The sequence below is a fragment of the Rhinatrema bivittatum genome, chromosome 11, assembly GCF_901001135.1.
Source record: "Rhinatrema bivittatum chromosome 11, aRhiBiv1.1, whole genome shotgun sequence".
In the NCBI taxonomy this organism is placed as follows: Eukaryota; Metazoa; Chordata; class Amphibia; order Gymnophiona; family Rhinatrematidae; genus Rhinatrema; species Rhinatrema bivittatum.
Window position 1 is genome coordinate 25,320,554 of NC_042625.1, and position 26,250 is coordinate 25,346,803.

General features: G+C 42.5%; 1 protein-coding gene across 4 annotated transcripts in view; it reads left to right on the forward strand.

Annotated features, from left to right (window-relative positions):
* The first annotated feature begins 18,321 nt into the window (after nt 1-18,321).
* The window catches only part of MAPKAPK5 (MAPK activated protein kinase 5), a 92,667-nt gene continuing 84,738 nt past the window's right edge, over nt 18,322-26,250 (forward strand). The window contains exons 1-3 of one of the 4 annotated variants that reach the window (XM_029619531.1): nt 18,324-19,115; nt 23,575-23,696; nt 24,134-24,207. Coding sequence is in view for 3 of the 4 variants with exons in the window: in XM_029619530.1 (XP_029475390.1) it covers nt 19,080-19,115; nt 24,134-24,207 (110 nt within the window). In the remaining variant the exon portion in view is untranslated. Of the gene's footprint in view, nt 19,116-23,574; nt 23,697-24,133; nt 24,208-26,250 lie in introns of all 4 variants that reach the window. The other 3 variants (XM_029619530.1, XM_029619528.1, XM_029619529.1) reach the window with 3 other exon arrangements.

The following is a 26,250-nucleotide window of genomic DNA, read 5'->3' on the forward strand; positions in this document are numbered from 1 at the left end:
ATTCCAGCCAAAGCCACATTCCCTGTAGGAGATAACCCCAAGGCCTGAGTACCCAGATGTGCTGTGAGAGGCTCGCCAATTTTTCAGTGGTCCGTTTCCTTGACAGATGATAATAGCAAACCGTGCACGCTGTCATTTAATTCAGGATTGCTATTATCATCTGTCAAGGAAACGGACCACTGAACAGTCCAGAGTGTTGCCACACATTCTTTTGTTTTGAAAAGTCCTGCATATGTGAGCTTCCCTACTCCACCCTTCCTTTGTGCTATAATAGACTAGCACAATGGCATTAGCCCAGGAGAGTGTGGCAGCCTTAGCGCTAGTCCTTTCTGAACCTGGCAATTTGATTTTGTTTACGACTCTGCGTCCTTGCTGGGGTAGTCACAGTCACGCAGGGTCATTAGAAAGCGAGGAGGGCAGAATCAGAATCTTCCCTTGGACAGGGAGGAACACAGCACTGTTTTCCTCAGCCAAGTGAACTCTGCAGTGGCCCTGAGATTAACCAAACTAAACGTGACATTACAGACAGGGGCAACATTTTACAAAACTTCTTTTAGGGAACCAGGATTTTTCTTGGCCTGCTGTGAAGGTTTAATTATCTTAAATTCAAGATGTTTAGACGGGGGATAAACATTTTCTTGCCAGGATTTTGTCATGGTAAAGTAGTTGCTGGAGACTCAAATTCAATCAGGTGATGAATGCTTATTCGCCGGAGAAGACTGTATTTGCATAGCCATGTAAAATGTTTGTATCAGTCCCATTAAGAAGAGTATCATTGCTAATGTGCTGTTGTTTTTTTTGTTAAAAACCAGTTCGGAATCTATTTAAAGCTGAAAATTCGTATAGGGGACTTGCACATCCCGAAACCCTCATATTAGCTTCTGACATTGGATGGTTTGAGTCTTCTAGAAGCATAAAGCACCCAACCCTTCCAGCACTGTGTGTATGTGGTGTTTGAATTAAACTGAAAATACTTATTCAGGGGTGACCCAGAGGTTAGAGCAGGCTACAGGTGAACAAGTTCTTTCCACCTTGCAGTGACCGAGCCGAGCACAGTCGGACACCGAGACATCCCCTCGTCCAGTGCCTCCATGTTCCAGGTTTCAGGGTTCAAGGCCTGCAACATCCTGCAGGTGCCAGAGAGACTCAGACGCTGCCATTCAGCCTGGGATTTTAGAGAGGGCAAGCCCCACGCAGCCAGGCAGGAGACGGCCATCTTCCGAAGGCATCAAAAGCATGAGGAGGAAGAAGAGCCTTTGTACGGCCTAGGAGCCTGGAAAGAACCTGCTGGAAATCACCAGAGGAGCCCTCGGTCCTAATCAGTGAAGAGACCCAGAAGGTCAGAGTGCGCATTGAGAGAAACCAGGGCTGCGGAGTCCCTTCCAGTGAGGCTCGTCAAAATAGCACCGGTTTTCAAAGCCCTCTTGAGTGCCTGTTAACATTTTTTTCTGTATCACAAGTGACCCTGTTTAAGTTGGAAGTTTTGTGGTGAAGGTTTTGGTAATGTAAAATTCAGTTGCTTATTTTGGTAGAAAATAAAAGTGTTTCAACAGGTTCAGCTCTGTGAGGAATTCACATAGATTCTCTTCTTTTTGTTAAAATCTATGAACATAAAACACTCATCTCTTATCATAACTGAGGCTTTTCCCTTATTTCTGCTTGGAGTAGGCACATCAACAGCCTGTGCTACCAATCATCTATGACGAAATTAAGATGCCTATAAGAGTATCTAAAATCATTTCTAATGGTGCATATTCCAAAAGGAGACAGGCCAGATTAGCAGTGTGGCTTCGAAGTGACGTGGGACTTTTCTCTGGTCCGAAACAATGAAGAGAAATCTGGTGAGCTCCCAGGTCCAGTTTCCTCCAGTATCTCTCAAACCAGGAAAGAGGATCTCAAACCCCATCCCCCGTCCCCTTCCCCCTGAGCAATGCGCCGAGGTGTGCCCCTGTTATAAAGGCGCTTTGCATTTCTGAACCTGTAACCCATGAGAATAAAGACTCGTCGAGTCCTCACTGCTCAGAAAGCCAGCAGATGATGGAAGTCTTTTGGGGGCGGAGGGGGGGTTTCTCCCTGGTGCCGATGTGCATTGCGGCCGTAAAATCATCCCGCGCTGTAGCATAGCAACGAGAACTCGAGCCAGGCACCTGCAGGCCGTCAGTGGATCCATCCGCTTACAGGGGCCAGCATTGGTCAAAGCCCACAGAACCAGCATCTGAGATGCTGCAAGGCCTTCGGGTGCTGTACTTCCATTAGATTTAGATTTTAGCGGGAGATTACATTTGCAGGCGATAGATTTGCATACAATAGAGGCAGTGCATGCAAATCTTTCTCCTGCACATTCATTGCGGCTCTTGAGTACCAGAATTAGTCAGCCCTGCTCTAAGACGTATACCTGGCATTTTTGGAGGTTATGCATCTGGTTAAGGTTAGACGTGCAAACCTTTTCAGTGGCAGGGCTGAAACTTTGGAATGAGCTTCCGCGCACCTGTGGTGTGTGGTTTTACTAGTGCTAGGTGGGATATGGGCTAAAGATTAATACCGTTGGCTGTACCCGGTAAAGGGCTGGTACAAGCGCTGAGGAACAGGAGGGCTGGTACTCCTCTTTTTATCTGTGCTTCTGTGCATTTGTATTTTGATGGTGTATTTTTGTACACCACAGTGGACAACTGGTTCAGCTGGGGATACAGTTATTAAGCATGTTTAAATTAATCAAATTAAACAAAAAAAAATCTCTCCCTGTTGTGCACATATTATAGTTAAGGTAAAGGAATAAGTTTATATAAAACAAACACAGCGATTAATTCCCAGGTTACTGTTCTCTGTTAGCTGGGGGAAAAAAAGCCTGGATTTGGGCTGACAGTGTACAGAGTCTCACTGCAATAAAATGTATGAACCCTGTACCACTGCAAGAGATGGGGGTGGGAGTGGGAAGGCATAAATGTTTTGGGAGTGTGCGTATGGTGTGTACAAGCTCCATCTATACACTTAACAGCCCATTATGGAGAAGCATGCTGGTGAGTAAGAAGGAAGAGACAAATGCAATTTTGTGTTTACTCTGTTTTCTATATATGGCATTAAGTGGATGCTTCAGATCTGGCATGCAGGACTCCTCACCTTGTAAAAGGAAAGAATCATTGCATTATTTATTACTGTACTTCTTGTAGCTTATAATGCTTTCCAGGTCATTGACGTGGATAAGAGTTCCACCAATGGACAGATCCAGGCTACCTGAGGGTAATTGCCCCACTTTCTGTGCTCTGCTGCTCCCAGGGGCCAAGAGAAGGTCACAGTAACTGCTGAGAGATTTACCATGCTGTGCAAGCCAAGTCGCTCTCGTCCAGTTTTAGCAGCCTCTGCCTACGAGGAGGCAAGACGCCGTGAGCGTTCATATATACCATTGCCAGGTTCCCCACCCCCTCCATAGCTTCCCCATCAAAGCAATGCTCTTTATCTGAGAAGCAGGGCCTGGGCTGCTCCCTTCACAGCTTGGTACGTGCGGTCTGCGAGCGGCTGGTGCATGTCGAGCGCTAGGATCCTCTCCTTGGAGCTGCAAATATTTCCAGCCTTTGCCTAGCCCAAGCAGCAAGGACCTGTGTGTGGGAACCACACCTGGGGCTTTTGCATGCACCAGTCCTTCCCTTATAGTAAGGAATGATACATTGATACATAGAAACATAGAAATGATGGCAGAAAAGGACCAAATGCGCCATCCAGTCTGCCCAGCAAACGTCTTAAGGTAGTAACTGCCGCTCCGTGCAGTTATCCCCGAGCCTTATGTTAATCCATTAAAATTGCACCCAGCAGCATTTTTTAGTGGGTGATGAGCTTTCTTGAAAATTCAGACAGCGCTGCTTGTCGTGCTTTGCTTATAGATCTGGCCATAGGAGCAGTCCTGTGCTTTTTCCCTTCTGTGAATCAGTACTCCAGACTGTAAAGGTCGAGGCTCTCTTGGTTGTCTGAATCCAGTTCCCCTTTTCCTCCTGCTATCGAAGCAGGTGGCAATGTTGCAGTTGCATCAAAATCATCAAGGGTTATTGGTTAAGGGTAGAAATCCCGGTGCCTTCTGCTGAGGATAGAAACTGCCGCACCAGCAAGTTTACCCCTCCCCCTCCCTGCACACTTTTCTCATTTCTGTCCTCTAGCCTTTAGGGATCCACAGTGTTTATCCCATGCTCCTTTGAATTCTGTCACTGTTTTCATCTTCACCACCTCCTCCGGAAGGGCATTCCAGGCATCCACCACCCTCTCTGTGAGGAAATATTTCCTAATGTTGCTTCTGAGTCGTCCACCCTGAAGTTTCATTTTATGACCCCCTAGTTCTACTGTTCACTTTCCTACAGAAAAGGTTTGAAGTTCATGCATCATTAAAACCTTTCAGATATCTGAAGGTCTGTATCTCCCCTCACCTCCTCTCTTCCAGGGTGTACATATTCAGATCCTTCAGCCTCTCCTCAAAGGTCTTCCGATTGTAGTCACCCTTCTCTGGACCACCGCCGTCCTGGCTCTATCCCTTTCGAGATACGGGCTCCAGAACTGAACACAGTACTCCAGGTGAGGCCTCACCAAGGACCTGTACAAGGGGATTATCACCTCCTTTTCCTGCTGGTCCTTCCTCTCTCTGTGCAGCCCATTATTCTTCTGACTTTAGCTATCACCTTGTTATATTGCTTCGCCATCTTCAGATCACCAGACACTATCACCCCAAGATCCCTCTCTCATCAGCCTTTCACTTTCCATCTTACACAGCTCTTTTGGATTACTGCATCCCAAATGAATGACTCTGCACTTCTTGGCATTGAATCCCAGCTGCCAAATCTTCAACCACTCTTCAGGCTTTCTTAAATCACTTTTCATTCTCTCTACTCCTTCAGACATGTCCACTCTGTTGCAGATCAAAATATCATCTGAAAATAGACAAACTTTACCTTCTTCCTTTCTGCAATGTCACTCACAAAGATATTGAACAGAATCAGTCCCAGCACCAATCCCTGTGGCCCTCCACTTAACACCGATCTCTCTTCAGAGCAGGTTCCTTTTACCGTTACACGCTGTCTTCTGTCAGTCAACCAGTTTGTGATCCACGCCACCATCTTGGCACTTCCTCCCAAGCTTCTCATTTTATTCACAAGCCTCCTGCACGGGACTGTATCAATAGCTTTGCTGAAATCCAAGTAGATCACATCGAGCACTGTACCTTGATCCAATTCTCTAGTCACCCAATCAAAAAATCAATCAGATTTGTCTGACAGGACCTTCTCCTGGTGAATCCATGCTGCCTCTGGTCCAGCAGTTCTTCTGACTGTAGATAGTTCACTATTCTTTCTTTCAGCAGCGACTCCATTACTTTTCCCACCACTGAGGTGAGGCTAACCGGCCTGTAGTTTCCAGCCTCCTCTATGCTCCCACTCTTGTGAAGCGAGACCACCACCGCTCTTCTCCAATCACTCGGCACCACTCCAGTTTCCAAGGATTTATTGAACAGGTCACACAGCGGACCTGCCAGCACATCTCTGAGCTCCCTCAGTATCCTGGGATGAACTTCATCAGATCCCATGGCTTTGTCCACTTTCAGCTTTCCTAGCTCTTCCCATACATTCTCTTCTGTAAAAGGAGTTTCATCTGCTCCACCCCCCTCCATCGTCTTGTTAACTAGCGATGGTCCTTCTCCAGGGTCTTCTTTAGTGAACACCGAACAGAAGTATTCGTTTAATATTTCTGCCATTTCTTCATCTCTCTCTATATAAAGCTCCTTGTCACTTTTCAATTTCAGTATTCCACTTCTGACCTCCCTTCTTTCTCTGATGTATCTGAAGAATGTTTTCTCACCTCGCTTTACCTCTTTGACAATCCTTTCTTCCACTTGACTTTTATTTTCCTTATTTCTTTCTTCATCTCCTGTGCCCCTTTTTTGGGATCCTTTATGCTTCTTGAATGCTGTTCCTTTTGTCTTTAGTTTTTTAGCCACCTCTTACTCTTCTTAACTTTTCTAACCTGTAGATCTGTTGACTTTGTAATAGCTCCTTTTAATTTGGCCCACTGTTGTTCCACTTCACCCATGCTTATGGGGTCTGTAATCATACCTTTATTTTACCTTAGTATTAGGATTTCCTTTATATCAAGGAGAAAATGAGCCGGGCGAATAAAGAATTTTTTTTTTCTCATTTTCTTTTTTGGTGAAAATATGTAGTATGTTAGGCACTATATCCAACTCTATTATTGTTTTCAATTGATGAATTCCACTGTAGGTCCTGTCTTCTATCCCTTTTATCAATGAGAGCTAAAGAAAGGGGAAGAAAATCAATGTTTGTGCATGCACACATTTTCCCTCCCCTGTCCTCCCACGCAAACCATGTGCTGCATTTGGCTATTCTTCACAAAACTGTGACAGTCACTTAGAGCCAGATTCACTGACTAAGGTTTTTTTTCCTCTTATTCAGTGACTATGGGGAAGAAAAGGCTTAGTGAATCAGGTCCTAAAACTGACAGCAGAGTCAGAGGCAAACAGAAGCAGATTATCTAAGCAAACGAGGGTGGGAAGGAGGATAAATTGTGGATCCAACAGTTTATTCAATGGTGGTAATTTTCTTATGCAAAATATAATTCAAAAGGCAATCGGGCTGAGTCACCGAAACCTGATTATGTGTCAGCAATCAGGCTTGGTGCACATTGCAAATGTGGCAGAGAGTAAAACGCTAGAGGGGAGGGAATTTATAAGCAGGAACCTGATATTCAAAGCTACTTAGCCAGATAAGTGACAGCTGTAGAATATCCGGCTATGCTCATCGTTCGCCACTTATCCGGATAAATAGGTAGCCAGATAAGTCAGAGGCGGGCAATGGGTGTAATACAGGACAGTCTTTTTTTTTGCCTTCCTCCTTGGTATGTCACTATCTTGAGTAGAAAACCACAGAAGAACCCCATTCAGGGGCCAGTATAATAAGGTGTGCTAGGCTAAGCGCACATTATTGTGCATGTAACTTTACTCATCAGTTTAATAAGGATGCTAAATCAAAAATAAATAAATAAATGGGAGTAAAACTGTGCACACACATTAGCGCTCCCCCATATATATCCCATGTTAATGAAGGAATTAGCTATTAATCCCCCACCCTGAACTATTCACTGGGTGCGGGATATAAATCAATATTCCCCAAAGCAAGAAGTTGCATTAAAGCCCTGAAATTTTAACTCACGTTGCTTTAATGCTGGAAATATTAACTCCTAGGACAGAGGTGGAATAAAATGAACTCCCATTTCTGGGGCTGGTGTTATGTCTATGGTAATGTGCCAGCGTGGTCCTGGGTGCGGGGGTACTGGACTTGAATCTCCCAGGTCCAGAGTGGAGCACCCACCCAGAAATAGCATACCCTTCAGTAAATGAGGCCTTGCATCTTTCATCTGCCATTAATGTCCCATGTGGTCTCAAATTGTGATATAGAGAAACCACTTTCAACTGCTTTGGAGTCTAAAATTGCAATTCTTTATTACAACTATAAAGCATCAAGAATGCAAAGCATTTGACACAGAGCAATGGCTTCCAATTAGACCATTCATATAGAAACTGACTTCCATCTATAATCAGCACAAAAGTGAAGTATATCAAGAGAAATGATAAAACCTTTATAGAAAGCAATAATCTACCTATTACAAGGCTGTTTGTTATGCTTTGTTCAGTATTCTTCCTGCTTGCTGCTATCCGTATAGAGTTGTCTATTTAACAAACCAGACTGCAAAATGAACAACCACTGTCTTTGGCTAAAAGCCACCCCTCATCTGAGTCACTGCTTTGAGAAACTGTTGAGTCTTGAGCCAGATGATAAAAGGCAGAGGGGGATGCTGCTTGCTCGCCCCCATCTCCATGGCAATTTGTAAGGCGCACTGTTTGGTGAGCAACGTTTTGTGCTGTTCATCTATTTAAGGGGCTGCTGAATTTCAAGTGACTTGCAGTTCACTAAAAGATGCCAAATATCACAGATCATGGCTCTCCAAAGTGGTTAAACAGATGTCAGATTGGCTCCAAATGCAAGAGTAATGGCCATGCAGATTAGCAAATTTAAATGAGTCTGTGGAAGGAGGATGGCTAGGCTGAATTGCTGTATTCAAACATACTCGCCATAAGCCCCTGGGTTTGAAAAATCTATTGGCCTGCTTGCCAGGGTTAAATGTGGGCAAGGCAGTCGCATCATTCCTCCTGGTTGGGGTCCAGCAGGAGAAGGCCCCAGTCAAGACCCTGCAGTGAGGGTTCAGTGACGGGGCTGAGGATAGTAGAGGAGGGCTAAGGAAGGTGGGACAGACAGGAGGGGAGTGGAAAGACAGACGGGGGTGGGGGAGAAGAGGAGATTGAGGGGACTGGGGGAAAAGAGCGAAAGAAAGAGGACTGCACCTGGGTGAGGTGGTGAATGGAGGAGAGAGAGCTGCATGGGAGTGGGGTAAGGGATGTGCTCTCACTTGAACACAAATATATATATATATATTATGTACTCCCTCTGCCTCAAATCAAAATATTGGGGAGGAGGGGATGAGGGAGGCATCTGGGGTACATGGTAAGCGCATTTCTTTTCCCCTGGCGCATAAGTCCTGTATGAATAATCTCCTTTACTCTTTCTGCATACAAAGTCTACCTTCACTAGAAAATGTCAGTGTGATGAGCCTAGTAAACAAAGCTACCCTTCCTCATTCCAGGCTAAGCCTTCATAAAAGTATTAAGGTGTTCTGTGCGGTCTTCCAGGAATAATGAGCACCTCCTCCAACTGCTACAAAGCTTTTGCTATCAGCAAGCGTAATGAATGCTTGATTCGCATTCGGATGCAGTGGTGTAAAAGGAATCATTTGCTGGTAGGAGGGCCGCAGTCTCTCTGTAGCCACTGCATCAGGAACCTTTTATCTCTCCATTTAGTCATCAGAAAAATCCTAACCACACATTGTACTCTGCAAATGAAAGATGTCAAATAATCTATTTCATCAGCACGTTTCATACTGGAGAGGGCCTACAGGTAATATGAAAATGAGCAAAACATTTGCATAGAAATTAGAAGTAAAATGATCAGGAAAAAGACAGAGGGAGGCAGGGAAACCAGTTAGACCAGAAAACCCCCCAGAGGAGAATATTCTCTGATCAATGCAAAGAGGACATAAAAACCTTTAAATAAATAAGGCAGAAGCAAAAGCCACAGGGGGATTAGGAAAGAAGATGCAGGGTTATAAATGATTGTAAAGGAGGAAGTTCTGGAAAGTTCTTAGAGAAATGAGAGTAGATAAGGCCATGGGACCCGATGTGTACAACTCCAGAAGAGCTCACAGAGCTGTTTAGTGCACCCCTGTCTTTACCCAGGGTCCTGGCACTGAATCCAGATACAATGTGACAGCAATGGCCTGCTCGGAAAACCATGCTTCTTTTGCAAGAGTTCACTTTTCCAAGTAGAGAATAGCTGGAATAAATTTAAACAAAGTATTGCCGCTCTGGTGGAAAGGACTAAAAAACTGTATGTTCTAGCTTCTATTATGGACTAGTTTCAGCATCCTGAAGCAATCCTCTAGTTACAATCTAAACAGCCAAAATGTACTTTCCATTCTGAGATGTAACCACGATATTCAAAATGAATAATGATAAGAGAGCAAAAAGAGACAGTGATGGTGTTGTGTGGCAGAAACCAGGAGAACCTGGGGCACACAACATCCAACTCTGATCCTTGTACGGGATATTTGTCAAGCTCTCCCGCTAGGGGGCTGGTTGAGCTCTGGCCACTGCCGGTCATCTCTGGTGCTGATGCAGCCATTTTCCTTTTTCTGTTTACTTTGCTTGTGTTGAGGAAACTTCTATGATAAAATTTGCTTTTGTTCCAAGCCTGCCGTGTTTTCAGGGGACCTTGTTAACTGAAGGATCAGTGAAATGGATTAATACAAAACTGAACTGATATTTCTGTGGCTTTGTGAATTTGGTTATAAACGTGCAAGCATGTAACCTGTAACTTTGATGTGACTGTGGATTTTACATATTAAATGGATGAATTTTCCAACAGACAGTGAAACAGTGATATATCAAAACCAAATAGGTAGGACGTCATCTCCTTGAAAGCAGTTGGAAAGCACGTCCCATGCTGTCCCTGAAAAGTGCTGTAGCAGTAATGCAGCACAAAAGGTTTGCCATGTGTAGAAAAGGGATATACACTTTAATACAGGCCACATTATGCTCAGTACTGCAGAATATGAAATCTAAGTTTAACTGTAGTGAAAGAATAAATTACTTCTCTAGTTTAGATACGCTAAAAGCTCAAACCACCTGCATACTTACCTGCTCCGAATTTTCAAGATGAATGTAGTGTCATAGAAAAATAGAATGTGAAGGCAGATAAAGACAGGCAGGTCTATCTACTCTGCCCCTTTTCCCTTCCTACATCTTTTTATAACATTTTAATAAATGAAATGAATGAATGACATTTCAGATTCACTTCCCCATAGCTAAGGATCCTCTGTGCCAATTCCATGCTCTCTTGAATTCTGATACTGTCTTTGCCTCCAGCACTTCTCCCTCCTTTCTGGGAAGACAGATATCCTTCTTACACATGAGTCGATTCCCTTTCAGCCTCACACCTTGACCTCTGGTTTTGAGTTTCCTTTTTAGCCTTTTGTGCATTAGTTGTCCTGTTTGCATATTTGAATATCTCCTCTCCCATAGGGTGTATACATTTAAGTCTCTCCTCATAGGGTGGATAGCCCTCTTCGGGACTGCTTCCACCCTATCTAGACCCCGTTGGAGATCCAGACCTCCAGAGCTGCACCGATGATTTGTACAGAGGCATTATCCATCCCCTCTGACCTCTGCCAGCTTTACCCCGCCCTATACATTCTAGAATTCCTCTGGCTCTGCTCCTCACATTCTCCTGTAGGTTGTCGGATGCTCCTATTTAAAGAAGTCGGCTTTAACTACCATCTGTCTTCTCCTTCACGCTGAGATTTCTGCAGCTATTTCTGTCTCCCCAGTTACACATTTGATTTCCTAGCTATCTATGAATCTTTGCGCTGGCTTCACGGCATTTCTCCAAAACTTCTCACATCTCAATTCACTTTCCACTGGGATGGATTTCCTCTTTAGCAGATTCACTTTTTTTCTCACTCCATTTGCCTGTACGGACCCCCATCACCCTTAAATGAATGCTTGCTGCAAATATTTTTTTGTGGAAGGCAATGGGGGCTGGGGGTGAGCAGGGGGAGGCATAAACAAATAGAGATGTACAAAAACAAAACTGGAGAAATAGTGACAATTATTCATTAAAATCCCAGAGGGGGTGCACATGCTCCTCCCCCAATATGGGTACCCATGCCCTGAAAAGTAATTATCAGAATTTCTCCATTATAGCTATCGAAAGCCCAAAGTTTTCATTCATTAGACAATCTTGGAGTCATTTTGGACCATGCATTGAAATCCTCAGCTCGGTGTGCAGCATCAGTCAAAGGTTTAGGAATTATTTAGCGAGGATTAGAGAATAAATCATAATGCTTCTATATTGATCCTTGGTGTGACCATGGATCAATATAGAAGCAGTTCTGGTCGCCTCATCTAAAAAAATATAGTGGAATTAGGAAAGGTACCGAGAAGGGCAACAAACAGTATAAAGGGGATGGAATGGCTCCTTTATGACAGAGGCTCTTCAGCTTGGAAGAGATAACTGAGGGGATATAATAGAAATGTATTATCATATATACTTGTGTATAAGTGGAAAAATGTTACCCTTATGAATGGTCCTTAAAATCGCGGTCGTCTTATCTATGGGTCAATCTTCATCGTGCCGGCAGGATGGCACTCGCAGTTGCGCAGGCACATCCTCTCCCCTCCCAAGCCAGAGTCCGATTGACGCGTTTAGAACCAGGTGGTTCAAAGCGCAACATTGGGACCCCGTAGGGGAGGAGGGAAGATGCGCCAGAATGATTGAAGGCTCATCAGTGTCCTAGCAGCAGCGAGCAGTTGAGTAGAGGGATCCGGAGAAGTTGTGGGGGAGAAGATGACCCTCCCGCTACACTGGGAGATAGCGGAGAAGGAGGAGGGACATTCCTGAACAAATGCAAGTGCCGTCATTGTCCAAGTAGCAGTGGGTGAGTTAAGGACTGGGAGGGGGGGAAGGATTCAAATAGGAGGGGCAGCCATGAGGGAGGGAGGGAAGGATTCAGACAGCAGGGATAGCCATAGAATAATGACATCTTACCCACAGAAGAATGAGCACTGAGAAGAAGAGAGCATCTTACACTGCATCACTGAAACGAAGGTTATAGAAGGTGCAGAAGAGGCCAATAATTTTGTCGCCACAAGATAATTTGACATGAGTGAAAAACTCACTAGAGATTGGCGAAAAAATGAAGAAAAGCTGCTAGAAATGCCAACTTCAAAGAAAGCCTAATGTTTCAAAATTGAGCCTTTTGAAGGAATGAAAAAGGATTTGGATGACTGGATAATGGAATGCAGACAGAATGGCTATATTATGACTTAACTCGAACATTAGGATTCATGCCCTTCAAATGGCAAAAGAAGAAAAATATTCAGCGACCAAAGGTCTGAAAGAATTCACAGCATCGTCTGGTTGGTGTTCGCAGTTCATGAACCGATATGGATTGTGCCTTTGTCAGCACACAAAGATTTCACAGAAACTCCCTAAAGAGCATGATGAAAAGATCTGTTCGTTCCACAAATGAATTATTCAGCAGAGCATAAAGAATCATTTTGATATGAATAACTGGTAATATGGATGAAACGCCGATGACATTTGATATACCAGGCAATCACACTGTATCTGGCATTGGTGAGAAGACCACTTGTAAAAACAACTGGTCATAAAAAGACCATTTCACGGTGGTCCTGTTTTGCCTGGCAGATGGCACAAATCTAAGTCTGGTAGTAATATTCAAGAGAAAAATGATGCCGAAGAACCTAAAAATTGCAGCAGGTGTAACTGTTCGGGTTCATTCTAAAGGCTGGATGGATGAGGAGGGAAGAAAATGGTGGCTGTGTGATGTGTGGGATAGGTGACCAGACACGGAGCTAAGAAACCGACCATCGCTATTGGTGTAGGATATGTTCCGCACACATATAACAGAGGATGAGAAGGATGATGCAAAGAAAATGGCGATCACATTAGCAGTGATTCCAGGAGGTCTGACATTCATACTCCAGCTGTTAGATGTCTGTTTCAACAACCAATTGCAGCATTTGTGGCATCAATGGATATGTTCTGATCAAGCAAAGTTAACTAAAGGAGGGAACCTGATGAAACCAGATAAAGGATGCCTGGGAGTCAATTCCACCAGACATGGTCAAGAAATAATTCCTGAAATGCAGCATTAGCAAGCTGTAGATGGATCAGAAGATGACACCATCTATGAAGACAAAGACGAATCAGCATCGGATGATGATTCAACAGATGGAGACATCAAAGACAACATTTACACTGATGGCATCACCAAAGAACAGTTCCACGATTTATTCGGACATTCCGATGATGAAGAATCAGACTTGGAAGGATGTGAATAAAAGAGAAGGATTCATACAGCAGGGACATTTTCTTAAGTTGCTAAATGATAGTTTATTATGAGACTCATTATTCTGCTTTTAAAAAATAAAACCAACTTTCTTAAGTTAACGATTTGTTTCTTAGTATGATTTCACCATTTCATAAGCCCCCTAGGTTTTACCCTCGACTTATTCACTGCTGACAGATAAATCTTGATTTTGGGGCCCAAAAAATACCCTGGACTTGTACATGAGATCAACTTATACGAGTATGTACAGAAAATCATGAGTGGGCTAAAATGGGTAAATAGGGGATAGTTATATACCCTTTCAGATAATACTAAAACAAGGGGGAGACTCCATGAAACTAACAACCAGCAGATTCAAAACAGATCATAGAAAGTACTTTTTCACTCAGAGCACAATCAAGCTGTTGCCAGAGGATGTGGTCAAGACGGCTAGCATAGCTGGGTTTAAAAGAGATTTGGACAAATTCCTGGAGGAAAAGTTCATAAACAATTATTTGACACTGCTTATTCCTGGTCTGACTCAGCATGGTATAGCTTTAGGGACCTTCAGTTTTGTTTTGGTTTTTTTCCCTGGGAATTTATCAGTGTTTATTACAAGTACAAAAATGGGAGAAAATCTTTATTTATATATAGAAATCTTATAAATAAAAAGTGAAAACAATGGGGGGAAATGACAATTTTTTTGGATAAATATTTTGATGTACAGAAGTCAGGACCGTAAAACAAAAAATGAATATTAGGCTCCTACAGCAGAGATTCCCAAACATTTTATGAAGAGAGACACATAACTTTAAAAATCATTAACAGGGCTACCTGAAAATTACAATGACCTTTTTTCCCAGTATCTCCCCTCAATCCTTCCCCTCTTCCAATGTCTCTCCTTTTCTTCTTCCTCTTTCTCTCCAGCATCTTTCCTTCCCCCTTGCCAGTGTCTTAACTCTTCCTTCCCTTTCCCCCACCACATTTATTTTTTTCATCACCCCTCCTAGTGTCCCCTCTCTGTTCTTCTTTCTCCCTTCCTCCCTGAAGAACACAGATCCTATGCCTCCCCACTCAGCAGCAGCTCCAGTGATACCTTTGGCCTTCCTTCCCAACAGCAACTCTGGGACTCTCTGCAGTGCAACTCAATTTCATTTCATTTATTTAAAAGTTATATTCCACAATTACATAGGTACACATAGCGAATTACAAGAATACATTCAGTGATTACTCCGGTTTCTCTGCCCAATAGCTGCAGTAGCAACAGCTCTGGCCTCACTTCTCTGGTGCAACTCCAGTGGCAACTCCAGCTACAGCTGGATCTGGTCTCTCTCCTCAGTCGGCAACCTCCTTCTTCTTGCAAGGTGAGCATGCAGTTGTGGTTGCTGTGGTCATGTGCACGCTGCTCCCCTACTAGGTCCAGTCCCCGTTCTTGTGTGTGCCCCATTATCAGTTTTCTAGGGCAGAAGATGCTGGAAAGCATTATGGGCCTGCAGCTATGTTTTTGAACTTGGGAGAAATCCCCTTTGCAAAAAGCCAGGAATTTATCTGTGAAAATCAATTTAAACTGAAAATGAAGGACCTTACATATCTTATGTTCTTAACTGGCAAAAACCTACAAATGTAGCAGACAGAAGAAAGTGGAGAAATGTTATTTTTTTCAGCAATTTGTAGTCTGCAATTTGCAAACTCCACTGTGGATTACAATAAGCAAACATAAAATAAATATAAACATAACAAATAAGAATAAACAATAAAAATAAATATAAGTATTTAAAAACAAAAAGATTTTCAATAATTTCTGAAATTTCATATAATCAGATGTTTGGTGTATTTCAATGGGAATAGAGTTCCATAATTCCAACCCTAATATAGATAATGCTTTAATCCTGGTAGTAATCAATCTTGCTATAGAAATTGGTGGAGATATCAGGGGGATCTAAGATGGCGATTGCAATGGCAGTAGCACTACATTGCTGCCTTACCTTCGTTTTTTCCTCTTTTCTCATGCCACATTCTGGGCGGAAGCAACGGGCCAGGGAAAGGGTTTGCCCCGTGCCCTCCTTGGACATCCCAGTTCAGGGTCTGATGGATGACCTTGATGTCAGAGGAGGTCCATTGGGTGAACAGTCCATGGTGGGGAAGGCCGGAGATGATGTGCAAGCCTCCCCACGGGGCATGTCCACCAAACTATCCCCAATAGCAAGGACGCCGCCTGTGAATCCAGCCACTGCTAGGGACGCAGATGTGCTGATGGGGAGGGCGAGTGCCAATGATGCCATCGCTCTGCAACCCATTGCAGGGACAGCGTTTTTCAGTAAAGCTGTTGCAGGGGCAGGCTTGCTGGTTGATTCACCGATGGAGGGCTTTTTCCAGCCTCAAAGAGAAGGGATTTCCTCTCCACATGAAGAATCACCTAAATTTCACTTTTCGTTGGTTAGATCTCAGCTTATAACATTGGATACTATCTGGGAAGCTATAGAAACCCTTGGGGCTTCGGTTACTTCTCAGATAAAACTAATTGTGGATAAAGAACAGAACTCTGAAAATAGGTTGACTCTTTTGGAAGCGTCTAATTCATCTGTGCTACAAACTTTGGATACTACAAAATCTGAGATTCAAGGCTTAAAGAATACTCAGGAAATATTATAAAAAGAAAATGTAATTTGTGGAAAGATTTACTAATTTTCCAAAACGTCCACAATATACAGCTAAGGCTGTATTTAAGACATATTTAACTGAAGTCCTAAAAGCAAGCAGTGCCGTCCATTTCAAAGTCTTATTTGCCTTCTACGAAAAAAGGTCAAGAAGTTATAGTGGGAGCACCGTGTATGGATCCCTGGTCCCCTCTAACTTGAATTTATCTCAATGATTGGAAACCTCAGATTTGGCTTTAGTTCAACCAGCTACTATGCTTGTGTCATTTGTTTGGAGCCTGATAGGGACAGGATATTGTACATGTACTTTAAACATCGTTCAGATTTATTTTTTCATTTGAATGTTCAAATTTTTACAAATGTGTCCAAACCAACTCAAAAGAGAAGAAAACATTTCCTACTTTTGAGACTCAGAGTTCTACAAACTGGGGCCTTATTCTTTTTAAAGTTCCCTTGTAAATGTTTGGTTAAATTTAAAGGGCTCTCTTACGTTTTTCTTTATCCTTCTCAGTTATCATTATTTCTTAGTGATAAAGTGGTTCCTCAGTCTGTGATGGTAGACCCTTCATCTTCTGCTCTACCTCCTTAATCGTTGAGTAACCGTGCCATAAATATTCCTCTCTGATTTCCATTGATATTTTCTTTATACGTTCATTTTCTTGAAATTGTGAACTCAGATCCCTCAATTGAGGACTATTGGATTTGTAATGTTTTATTGTTTAAATTCAATCATGTTTTCCTTTTCCATTCAAGTATATGCTTGTTAAAAATTGCATTAAAAAAAATTGGTGGAAACACCAACACTCATTGTGCAGTTGAACGCAAAGAATGTGAAGATATATTAAAAGAGAACATATTCCTCAGACAAAATGATTCAGAACACAGTGATTTATGAACCAAGGTAAGCAATTTAAACTTCACTTTTTGAGTACAAAGACCAGAGGATACATAATGCAGTTACTAGGTAATATATTTAAAACTAATGAGAGTAAGTATGTTTTTACTCAATGCATAATTAAACTCTGGAATTCGTTGCCAGAGGATATGGTGAAAGCTATTAGTGTAGCTGCATTTAAAAAAGATTTGGACAAGTTCCTAGAGGAAAAGTCCATTAACCATTATTAAGGTAAAGTTGCAGAAATCCATGCCTTATTCTTGGGATGAGCAGCTTGGAATCTATCTACCCCTTGGGATCCAGCCAAGTACTTGTGACCTGGCATAGCCACTGTTGGAACGGGATAATGGATGGACCTTTGGTCTAACCCAGTATGGCAAGTCTTATGTTCTTTGGAGCCAATGTAATTTTTCCAAATAAGGAGAAATACTTTCAGCATATTTTAATCCACAACTAACCCTGACAGCCGCATTTTGAATACATTGTAATACATGCAGCCATCTCGGCAAGCCACCTTACAGTGAGTTGCAATAATCAAGGGGAGCACAAACTATAGCTTGAATTCTAAAACAGGAAGAATATGTTTCAAGGGCCGCAATGGGCGTTGGATTAGATGAATTAAGTGATTCACAGAATCCACCCAGTTTGGTTGTCAAGATATGCACAATTTGTGAGCATTAAAAATATTTGCATATATTATGCATACGCAACATGCATGACCAGATGAAATGAGGAGAGCTCAAGGGCCACTCATGGAATAGGTAGCGAGAGGGACAAAATAAATAACTAATTTCTTATATGTTGACACAAAACATACTTTGCCGTTATTGATAAATTTATATAAACATATCGTTTTGTACATCGCCAAGGATGTGACACGAGAAGAAGGCTAAAATATCCCCAAAACAAATTCCCAGGTCTGCGCTCTAAAGAGATCCAAAAGTTACATTTCAAAAGAGTTACAGCAGAAGTAGCAAACAGCAGGCTCAGGGACAGTGACGATGGGGACGGATATCAGTGTCTACAGTCACACTAAGAGACATTCGCATTTTGTCAAATAAAGGCTAACGTTTTAACTTAAAAAAAAACAAAATCTCGCTCGCTTTTTTTTCTCTCTATACACGCACACACACAAGCTAGCCCTTTTCAGGTTGGATGTTTTCATAGGACACGGGGTAACTGATCAGCCCCAGGCTTCTCCCATTTTATGCGCCCCGCCCCCAAACCGGCTGCCAGAGCATCTCCACCTCTCACTGCTAACGAAGGGCCTTCAGAGGGGGGGGGTCCTTCCTTGCCGGTGGTCGCGTTTTTAGTACGCCCAGCGCCTGCCTGTCTCGTTGAAGGACGAGCCGCGCGGAACGTTAAACCCGTGCGTTGAGGCGGCAGCGCCTCTGGCGGCCGCGGGTTCTGTGCGCCGAGGTCCCGGAGCTGGGCGAAGGGCGGCCGAGGGGGTGCGCGCGCGCGGTTCGGGGCGGGGCGGGCATCCGCGCGGCCGTCCTACGCTCTCAGGCTCCGGCGATGTTTGAGTCGGTGGCGGCGGCTGTGGCGCCGGTGTCTCCGCTCCTGGTAACGGCTCGGCAGCGGCTTCCAGCGGCCTCCCGGGGACGGTCGGTAGCTCCCCAGCCCTCCCCGACGGGGGTCCGCTGTGTGTGGTGACTCGGCCCCATTTCGGGGTCCCGGCGGCTCGGGCCCGCCTCGCCTCCCTTCCCTTCACTGCTTTCCTCCGCCCCGCTCCCCCTCCATGTGCCGCTCGGGTGCCTCTGGAGCCGCGCCGGGCCGTGTCCGCGGCTGCTCTCGCTTTCTCTGCTCTGGTAGGGCGGCCCCGGGTTGGAGTTGCTACCGGTGCCGCTGCCCGTGAGCCTCCGTAGGTTCGTGTCTCTCTTCCCCCTCCCCCTTTTCTCTCTTCGCCCGCCGTGGCTCGGTCCTCGGCCCCACCGGGGCCGCTTCCCATGACCGGCCTCCCTGCCTTGCAGTCTCTCGGACACTCACGCCGCCGCGACCTGAGGAGGACTTGAAGGATGTCTGAGGATAACGACATGGATAAAACGATTAAGGTAGGACAGTACGGGACACCTGGCTCAGACACTGCAGGCCTGAGACAATACTGAGAAACAACAAACAGTAGTTCCAGAAATCGAAGTTAACTTTACTGTAGCTCAGACTCGAAGTTAAATTTCCAGCTTTAAAAAGTGTTAATCCTTCAAGGCTTTTGGTAGGGAGAAGTAATAGCTTATGTCTTTATTAACTAGTGATTTGCATGGACGCCCACTAACGTGCACCCACTTTTTTTGTGTGCAAAACACTGTTAAATCAGGAGTAAAGTTATACGTACTTAAATATACGCACAGCCTAGTGCACCTTATTACATCGGGGTCTTTCTGCTGAGACTTTCTGCATTATGATGCATCGTTAACCTTAGAAGGAAGCTGTCATAGATGCCGTATTGCAAGACCAACTTTTGAGACTTTGTACTGTGGAAACAGTCCATATGGCTCTTTAGTAGACTTTGGTAAAAGGTTATTCGTTTTGCACTGGTGACACTAAAACAAAGTTTAAAAATGAATCTTTATAAAAGAGAGAATGTGTTTTTATGCCGCATATATGGATAACCTAGTTGGGCTCTTGGCTTTCACATATTGGTTTTTTGAAGCCCCTGTGATTTACTCCTCAGACTTTTGGGTTAGTGAATTGTATTATGATCATCTATGTAGATTTAAGTGTATGCCTTTTCTGGATCTAGTATATAATCTTAAAAAAACCCAAGTCAACATTTATCATTATGTGTCTAGTTGATATTATTCAGGGTTCAAACAGTTGGCAGCTTTTATGAATAAGGTAATCCTTGATATCAGAATATCAAAATATAAATGTGTTAGTGTTTATAAATTGAAGATTTTTTTCTAAAAAAAAAAAAAGCTTTTTGAGTGTTTTGGTTGTGCAGTGGATGAAAATGAAAGTAAGAAATCATTTTAATTTTCAGAAAAATTCTTGCAGGTTGTGGTACCCTTAAGAATTTTTTTTACAGAGGTGGTGGTGTACCTGAGAGTTTAGCATCCACATTTGTAGAGGGAACCTATGTGGATTCAAAAGCTCATGTTTGTTGCCACCTTTGTATACTTATGTGGGTCTGATAAAAGGTATCAGAACCTGCAAAGAATCTAGTACGACTAGGCTAATAGCAGTCTGCTGCATTAGATTTTAACAAATTGAGGAAATTTGTGCTTACTGGAACAACATATGTTAGTCCTACAGTACTAATTTGAGCTTAAACTGTAGGAAGTAAACACAAAGTAAAATATAAAAACCCCGGGTGCTAGAAAAAGTGTATTAGTTTTCACCAGATGCCTCATAAATAGATGTTCTTTGAGGTGGGAATATTGATTTTTAAATCAATGTGACATTTTAACCCATTATGTCCCAGTGCCCTTTTTAGAGGATGGCTTCTTAAAAATTTGGGTTATAATGGGTTAAGCAGAGTTTCAGTTTAGTAGTGTTAAGGAGATGGAGTTGGTCAACACACAGAACACCCCTCTATCTAGTGCATCTCCTTTCCTGTGTGTTTGTTTTTTTTTTTTTTTTTTTTATTTATAGTTTATTAAATTTCTTAAACATTTATACAATGCAAATGAAAATAAGAAGTATTGATTCACATCATCCATAATAATAAAGAAATACATTTCCTCTCAATTATCATTCGGAATCAAAATCTAGTCCACTTAAAAGGGAAGCTATTAACAGGAAATTTCCTGTTTGTTTTTTTTTCTTGTAAGTTACTTGCTTGTAATATGTTTGCCTTCACTGATCACAGTATTTTAAATCTAGAAATATGTATTCAAGGGCTGGTTCTGCAATGCAGTGGGACTTAGTTTCATAGAGTCTTCTGTAATGAATTTTGACCCTCTGTGCTTTGCTAGTAAGGGGTTAAACTATTTGTAGAAGCAGTGACATCTTCTGGTATTGCAAACAAAGGAAGAAAGCAGGCAACACTGGGCGGGTAGTGTGACAGGTCTTTGGGTGCACTTTGGGCCTTACCTTCTAAGAAGTGCTGGAAGATTGATTTTGCAGTACCATTCAGGAGGGATTTATTGTGCTTGCGCAATGGCTCATTTAAGGGGAAAAAAGCATGTTAAAATGTCATATCTGTTTTTATAATTGGAAAGAAATCTCTGGATGACTGCAGTCAGGCAAATTATACTGCATAATCATGTGATCTCAGTTGACCATTCACAGCACTTTGTCTTCAAGTGCCAGTTATTAAATGGGCACAAAGAATGCACAGAATGAATAGGATTATTAATCCTGATAATTTGATTGTGTCTTGCCAGATGCCGTAAGAGGCTCTGGGGAGGGAGATAGCTATTTCATAATGGAACACTGTGTGAGGATTCCCAATTGCTAAGCTGGAATCCTGATTGTTAACAGAATTTAATTGTAGTAAAGAAAATTTGCTAACTTTTTGACCCTGCAGAAAATCCATATATGTATGTTTTGTATATGGAGCCCACTTGCAAACACTATACATGAGTGAGACGTTGAATTTTTACCTTCCCAGAGAGAGCCACCTCAATGAAATGCATCAGAGATGCCAAATCTAGCCACATCACAAGACAAATATGTCTGTCTCATTTAATTCAATATCCTCACTGTTTCAATACATCCTAATGTCTCACAGAAAATAATTATTGTTAATAAAGTAGGACTTCCCTTATTGTAAATGCTAACCAATTGCTCCCTTCCTGCATCCAAGAATGCTTTAAATAGCCAGTGTACAGCACTGCATTATTTTACAGTGGAAAAGATGAAGTTAAAATGTGACAGGAGGACATAATGGAAATCAGCAGGTAGGGGTCATTTCTATGAATCTTACTGCAGTTTCCAGAACAAGCTTATCGACACAGCAAAAGAAGTTTCACTCTTTTAGCCTGGCTTGTCTCTAAATCCCTGGGTTCCAACCAATTTGGTTTACATTTAATAAAACCCAAAGCGGTGTACAATTAAAACAGCATTTGACATTCCACATAACGTCTTACCTTGTAGCCGTCCCGATTCCTTCTCCTCCATTTACATCTGACAAAAAACAAGTACCTCGTCCTAAAATCAAACACTGATTTAGAATGAGGCTTTATGCTTCCTCAGTACAATGTGGGGGGACATTAACACAATTTTGTGTCTATTATATTTAATAAGTACGTGAGCTTTTGTAATCTTGAATTTTAGCTTTAACTCACACTTTTTCGTTGGTAGCTGAAGGTGAATTCTATTGAGGGACTGTAGTTATTTTTCTGTCCCAAGAAGGCTCACCATCTAAGGGCCCTATTTACTAAGCATTTTTTCCCATAGGCACAACATTGGAGAAAATGTTTAGTAACTTAAACCCCCCAAATATGTTCTTGAGGCAGTGGAGGGTGATGTGACTTGGCCAGAGTCACAGGGATCATGGACAGGATTTGAGGCTTGGCTTCCCTGGTTCTTGGCCCACTGCTTTAACTATTAGGCAGCTCTTCCACTCCAGCTGGCTTGGGTTCTCTACCGTATATTGGAACGGTAATACATTGCCGTGCCACTTTAGTTCAAACATCATGCTTACATTTGCAGTGCCCACCCCATAAGTACAGGTTTAAGTGGTAATGTATGAGATCTTTTAGAAAAGAATTCAGCTATGATATATCTATGATTTTTGTTTTAGAAACAGAATTCAGTAAATATCCGTTAGTGTTTTCAAATCTTGATGCAATTATTTGAATAATTAGCTGGATGCCAGGCAGTCCCTTCCAGAGTAAGCTGGACCAGATGTGCCCAAGCAAAAACAGGCAAAGTATTAAAGGTGCTGCTTGCCATTAAGATATGAGAAAAGCTTGTAGGATAGCACGATAGAAACAAATCTTTCAGCAATATTTGTGTCCAGACTTTTTAATATTACAGTTCTTAACTCCAGATGAATGTTCTTAATGTGCATGTCCATGAGAAAAAATAGTTCAAAAGGTAGAAAGTTGACCATTTTAGCACACACATTTAGATTCCTCTGGATAAGCTGTTCCTTTCAGAGTAGAATTCTCATGTATATAAGCTATCTAACTGTTTAACACTTAACCTAGCCTATTGACAATGTATTTTACTGTTCAGACCAGACAGGGACCCTGAGCTAAGACCAGGAATTACAACACTGTAAAATAAATTTACAGCAGGAACTCTCCTTAACAATCATTCACTGGTCTAAGCAGAGGAAGCAGACTCAAGTTTAACAGCATTTAATAAACTGCCCAACGTAACGAGCATTGTAGCATTTTAAACTCCCGATTCTATTCAACAGTTTTATTCTTTACATGTTATTGACTGTTTCCGAATAAGGTCCTAAGCAGTATACACACAAGCCACACAAAATCGAAAGTATAACATAAAACCAGCATCAATATACAAAATATATACTGCAGTATAGCACCACCAGTTCATAAATATCATATGGTACAATAGAGTACATATTCAAAGAATAACAAATTCCTATTCAATTAATAGGACCAAAAAGATGGAAAAGAATACTATAACTCTGGAATATGCAAATTGGACTGGCTTAGTCTTTCTTTAATCAGAGGACACCACTGCACAGTGTCGTTGGGCCAATTTCCTGACAATCTGAGGTATCCTGGTTTGTCCAGTATGAAGAATCTGAATGCAGTCATAAGGCCTGATTCGTTAAGGCTTTTATCCTTATTCTTTGTTTGTGGGGTGAGAAGCATTTTAAATCAGGTCGATAGTCTTGATCTGTTGTTCATATAAGATTTCTCTCAAGATGATTAGAAGAATTATAAACTTTTGCAGCTTAAGTGTTGGTGGTAAGAGTTTTTAAGTCACACATCAGGCTGAGGCTGATCTCCTGAATTCTAAAAGATGCGGAGGATGAGGTGACCTTTTGTAGACTAAATGGTTCTTGCAGAATCCTTTAGTTTTAGTAAATTGCACAGATGAATAGGAATATCTTGTGTGAAAATCCATTTACATCAAATAACTGAAATGCCTTTGTATTTTACTGCCAATATTTTTATTATTGGGCTAATTCTATGCTTTTCTTTAACAGGAAACTTCCATTTTGGAAGAGTACAATATAAACTGGACTCAAAAGCTGGGCGCTGGAATCAGTGGTCCTGTTAGGTAAGAAAATGCATTCTGTGAGCAAGTTCTAGACAACCTGCAATAAATAAGTTCCTTTTGCAAATTGTGCCGTGCTCAGAGATGGCAGTCCATGCCAGATTAAAGATATAAGTACATTTTATTTCAAAGGTTTTAAAGAGTAAATTCTAGTTTGACCAGCCCGGGGGGGGGGTTCAGTGGCAGAGCAGCATCCTGCCATCGGGAAGGACCTGGCTTCAGTTTCTGGCTCAGATCTTCCACGCCACGGTTCAGCTAGGGAGGGGGCGGCAGAGACAGCACCCTGGGAGGAGGAAGTCCCGGTAAATGTGCAACAGCCAACAATGCCTAGTGGTTGGATGCAGGGCCCATAAGTGCAGTTTTCTGGTAAGATATAAAATAGGGGGAAGAATTCCCGGATAATTGTGGGTGAAGCCTCTGGGTGCCCGGTCCCAGTGTTGGTTCCATCAGAGCTGGAAGTATACAGGAGGGAACTGCAAGTCAAAAAAAAAAAATCAGTTTTACTACTGCAACAATATTAGGGGAGGTCACAGGGTTACATTTTACCTGGCTATCTGGCCAATAAATGAAAAATCTTGTAGCTGCTTGCGGAACTGCAGGCCGCTGAAAAAAGAAGTGCAAATGTTGTGAAGAAATGCTGCATCCCTGAGCCACTGCCGCCTTGCCAGAGCATAGGACTCGCGCAGATGTGGAGGAAGCTGGAGCTGTAGGGGCAGATGCATGCATGCATCTGTCTGCCCCGAAGTGCCATGCCCTTGGGGCTTTTTGGCCCCATGTTACTCCTGAGGTGTGGGGATAACACAGAATTCATCCTCTTTGCAGTAATGCTGATACATTGACACTAAGGACTCTTATCAATGCAAGAGACATGGAGGGCAGTTTTAAAAAGCTATTTTCCTGGGTAAAAGGGTTTTTTATTTTAATTACCCATTCCGTATTTATTTATTGAAGGCTTTTTTATACCAACTTTCTTGATACAAATCAAATCAACTCGGTTTACATCGAACTAAGCAGTAAATATAGATAACCAATCAACAAGAGACAATTTAAGAAGCATAAAGTTACATTATAACAAGGATGCCTTAACTGGGAGTAGGAAATAAAGAGGGAGAACGAAGATAAATACTATATACAAGTGAGGGAAGGCAAGAAGCTGACCTCTTAAAGCTGGAAAACATGATTTGGTGAATTGTTTATTTACATGAATGAATGAGGAACAGTTCTAAATCAGTCTGTGGAGCTTGTAGTGGGGAAGGCTCGGCAGAACAGCCATGTCTTTAATTTCTTTTTAAAAGTTAGTAGACAGGTTTCTTGTCTGAGGTCCGGTGGCATGGTGTTCCAGATAGAAGGGGCTGCAGTGGAGAATGATCGGTCTCTGATGTTTGAGTGGTGCAAAACTTTGATTGGAGGGATATATAAGGATCCCTTATAGGCATCCCTTAAGGGTCTGGCCGTCGAGTGTAATTTGAGAGGGTGAAGTAGATCAAGAGGGGTCTGATGGTGGATATTTTTATGGATGATAGTGAGGGATTTAGGAAGAATCCTGAAGCTTACTGGGAGCCAGTATGCGGGTAAAAGTATGCACAGCATTCTACAACCCACAAAGAGCAGAGGTAATTCTGGGGGAAGGTTAGGGAATGCTCTGATGTACTTAATTTTGTATTTTAAAAGCTACATGTATTGTGTTTTTCTGTAACAAATGCTGACAGAAAAAGCAGGTGCAAATGTCTGCTTGTACACACTTTCCCTTTGAGGACGGGTGCAAAATCCATCCGTGGACTGCGCAGCAAAACTCTTAGCTTTGTAAATTGTCCCCGTAGCGTGGGATTCATTTTCTGAAGTTGGAGCTGTTGCAGTGTGTTCTCTTTTTATTTTGCTTTTCACTGTCGCTTCGTGGCGCATCCAAATAAACTCTACATTGTCAAAAGATCTAACGTCACCCATCCCAGGAGCCTCTTCCCCCAACCTTTCAGTCCCTTCTCATGACTGTGAATGAACATGTAGCTAGCTCTCTCGAGATCAGATTGAAAGGTTAGCTAAGGAAAC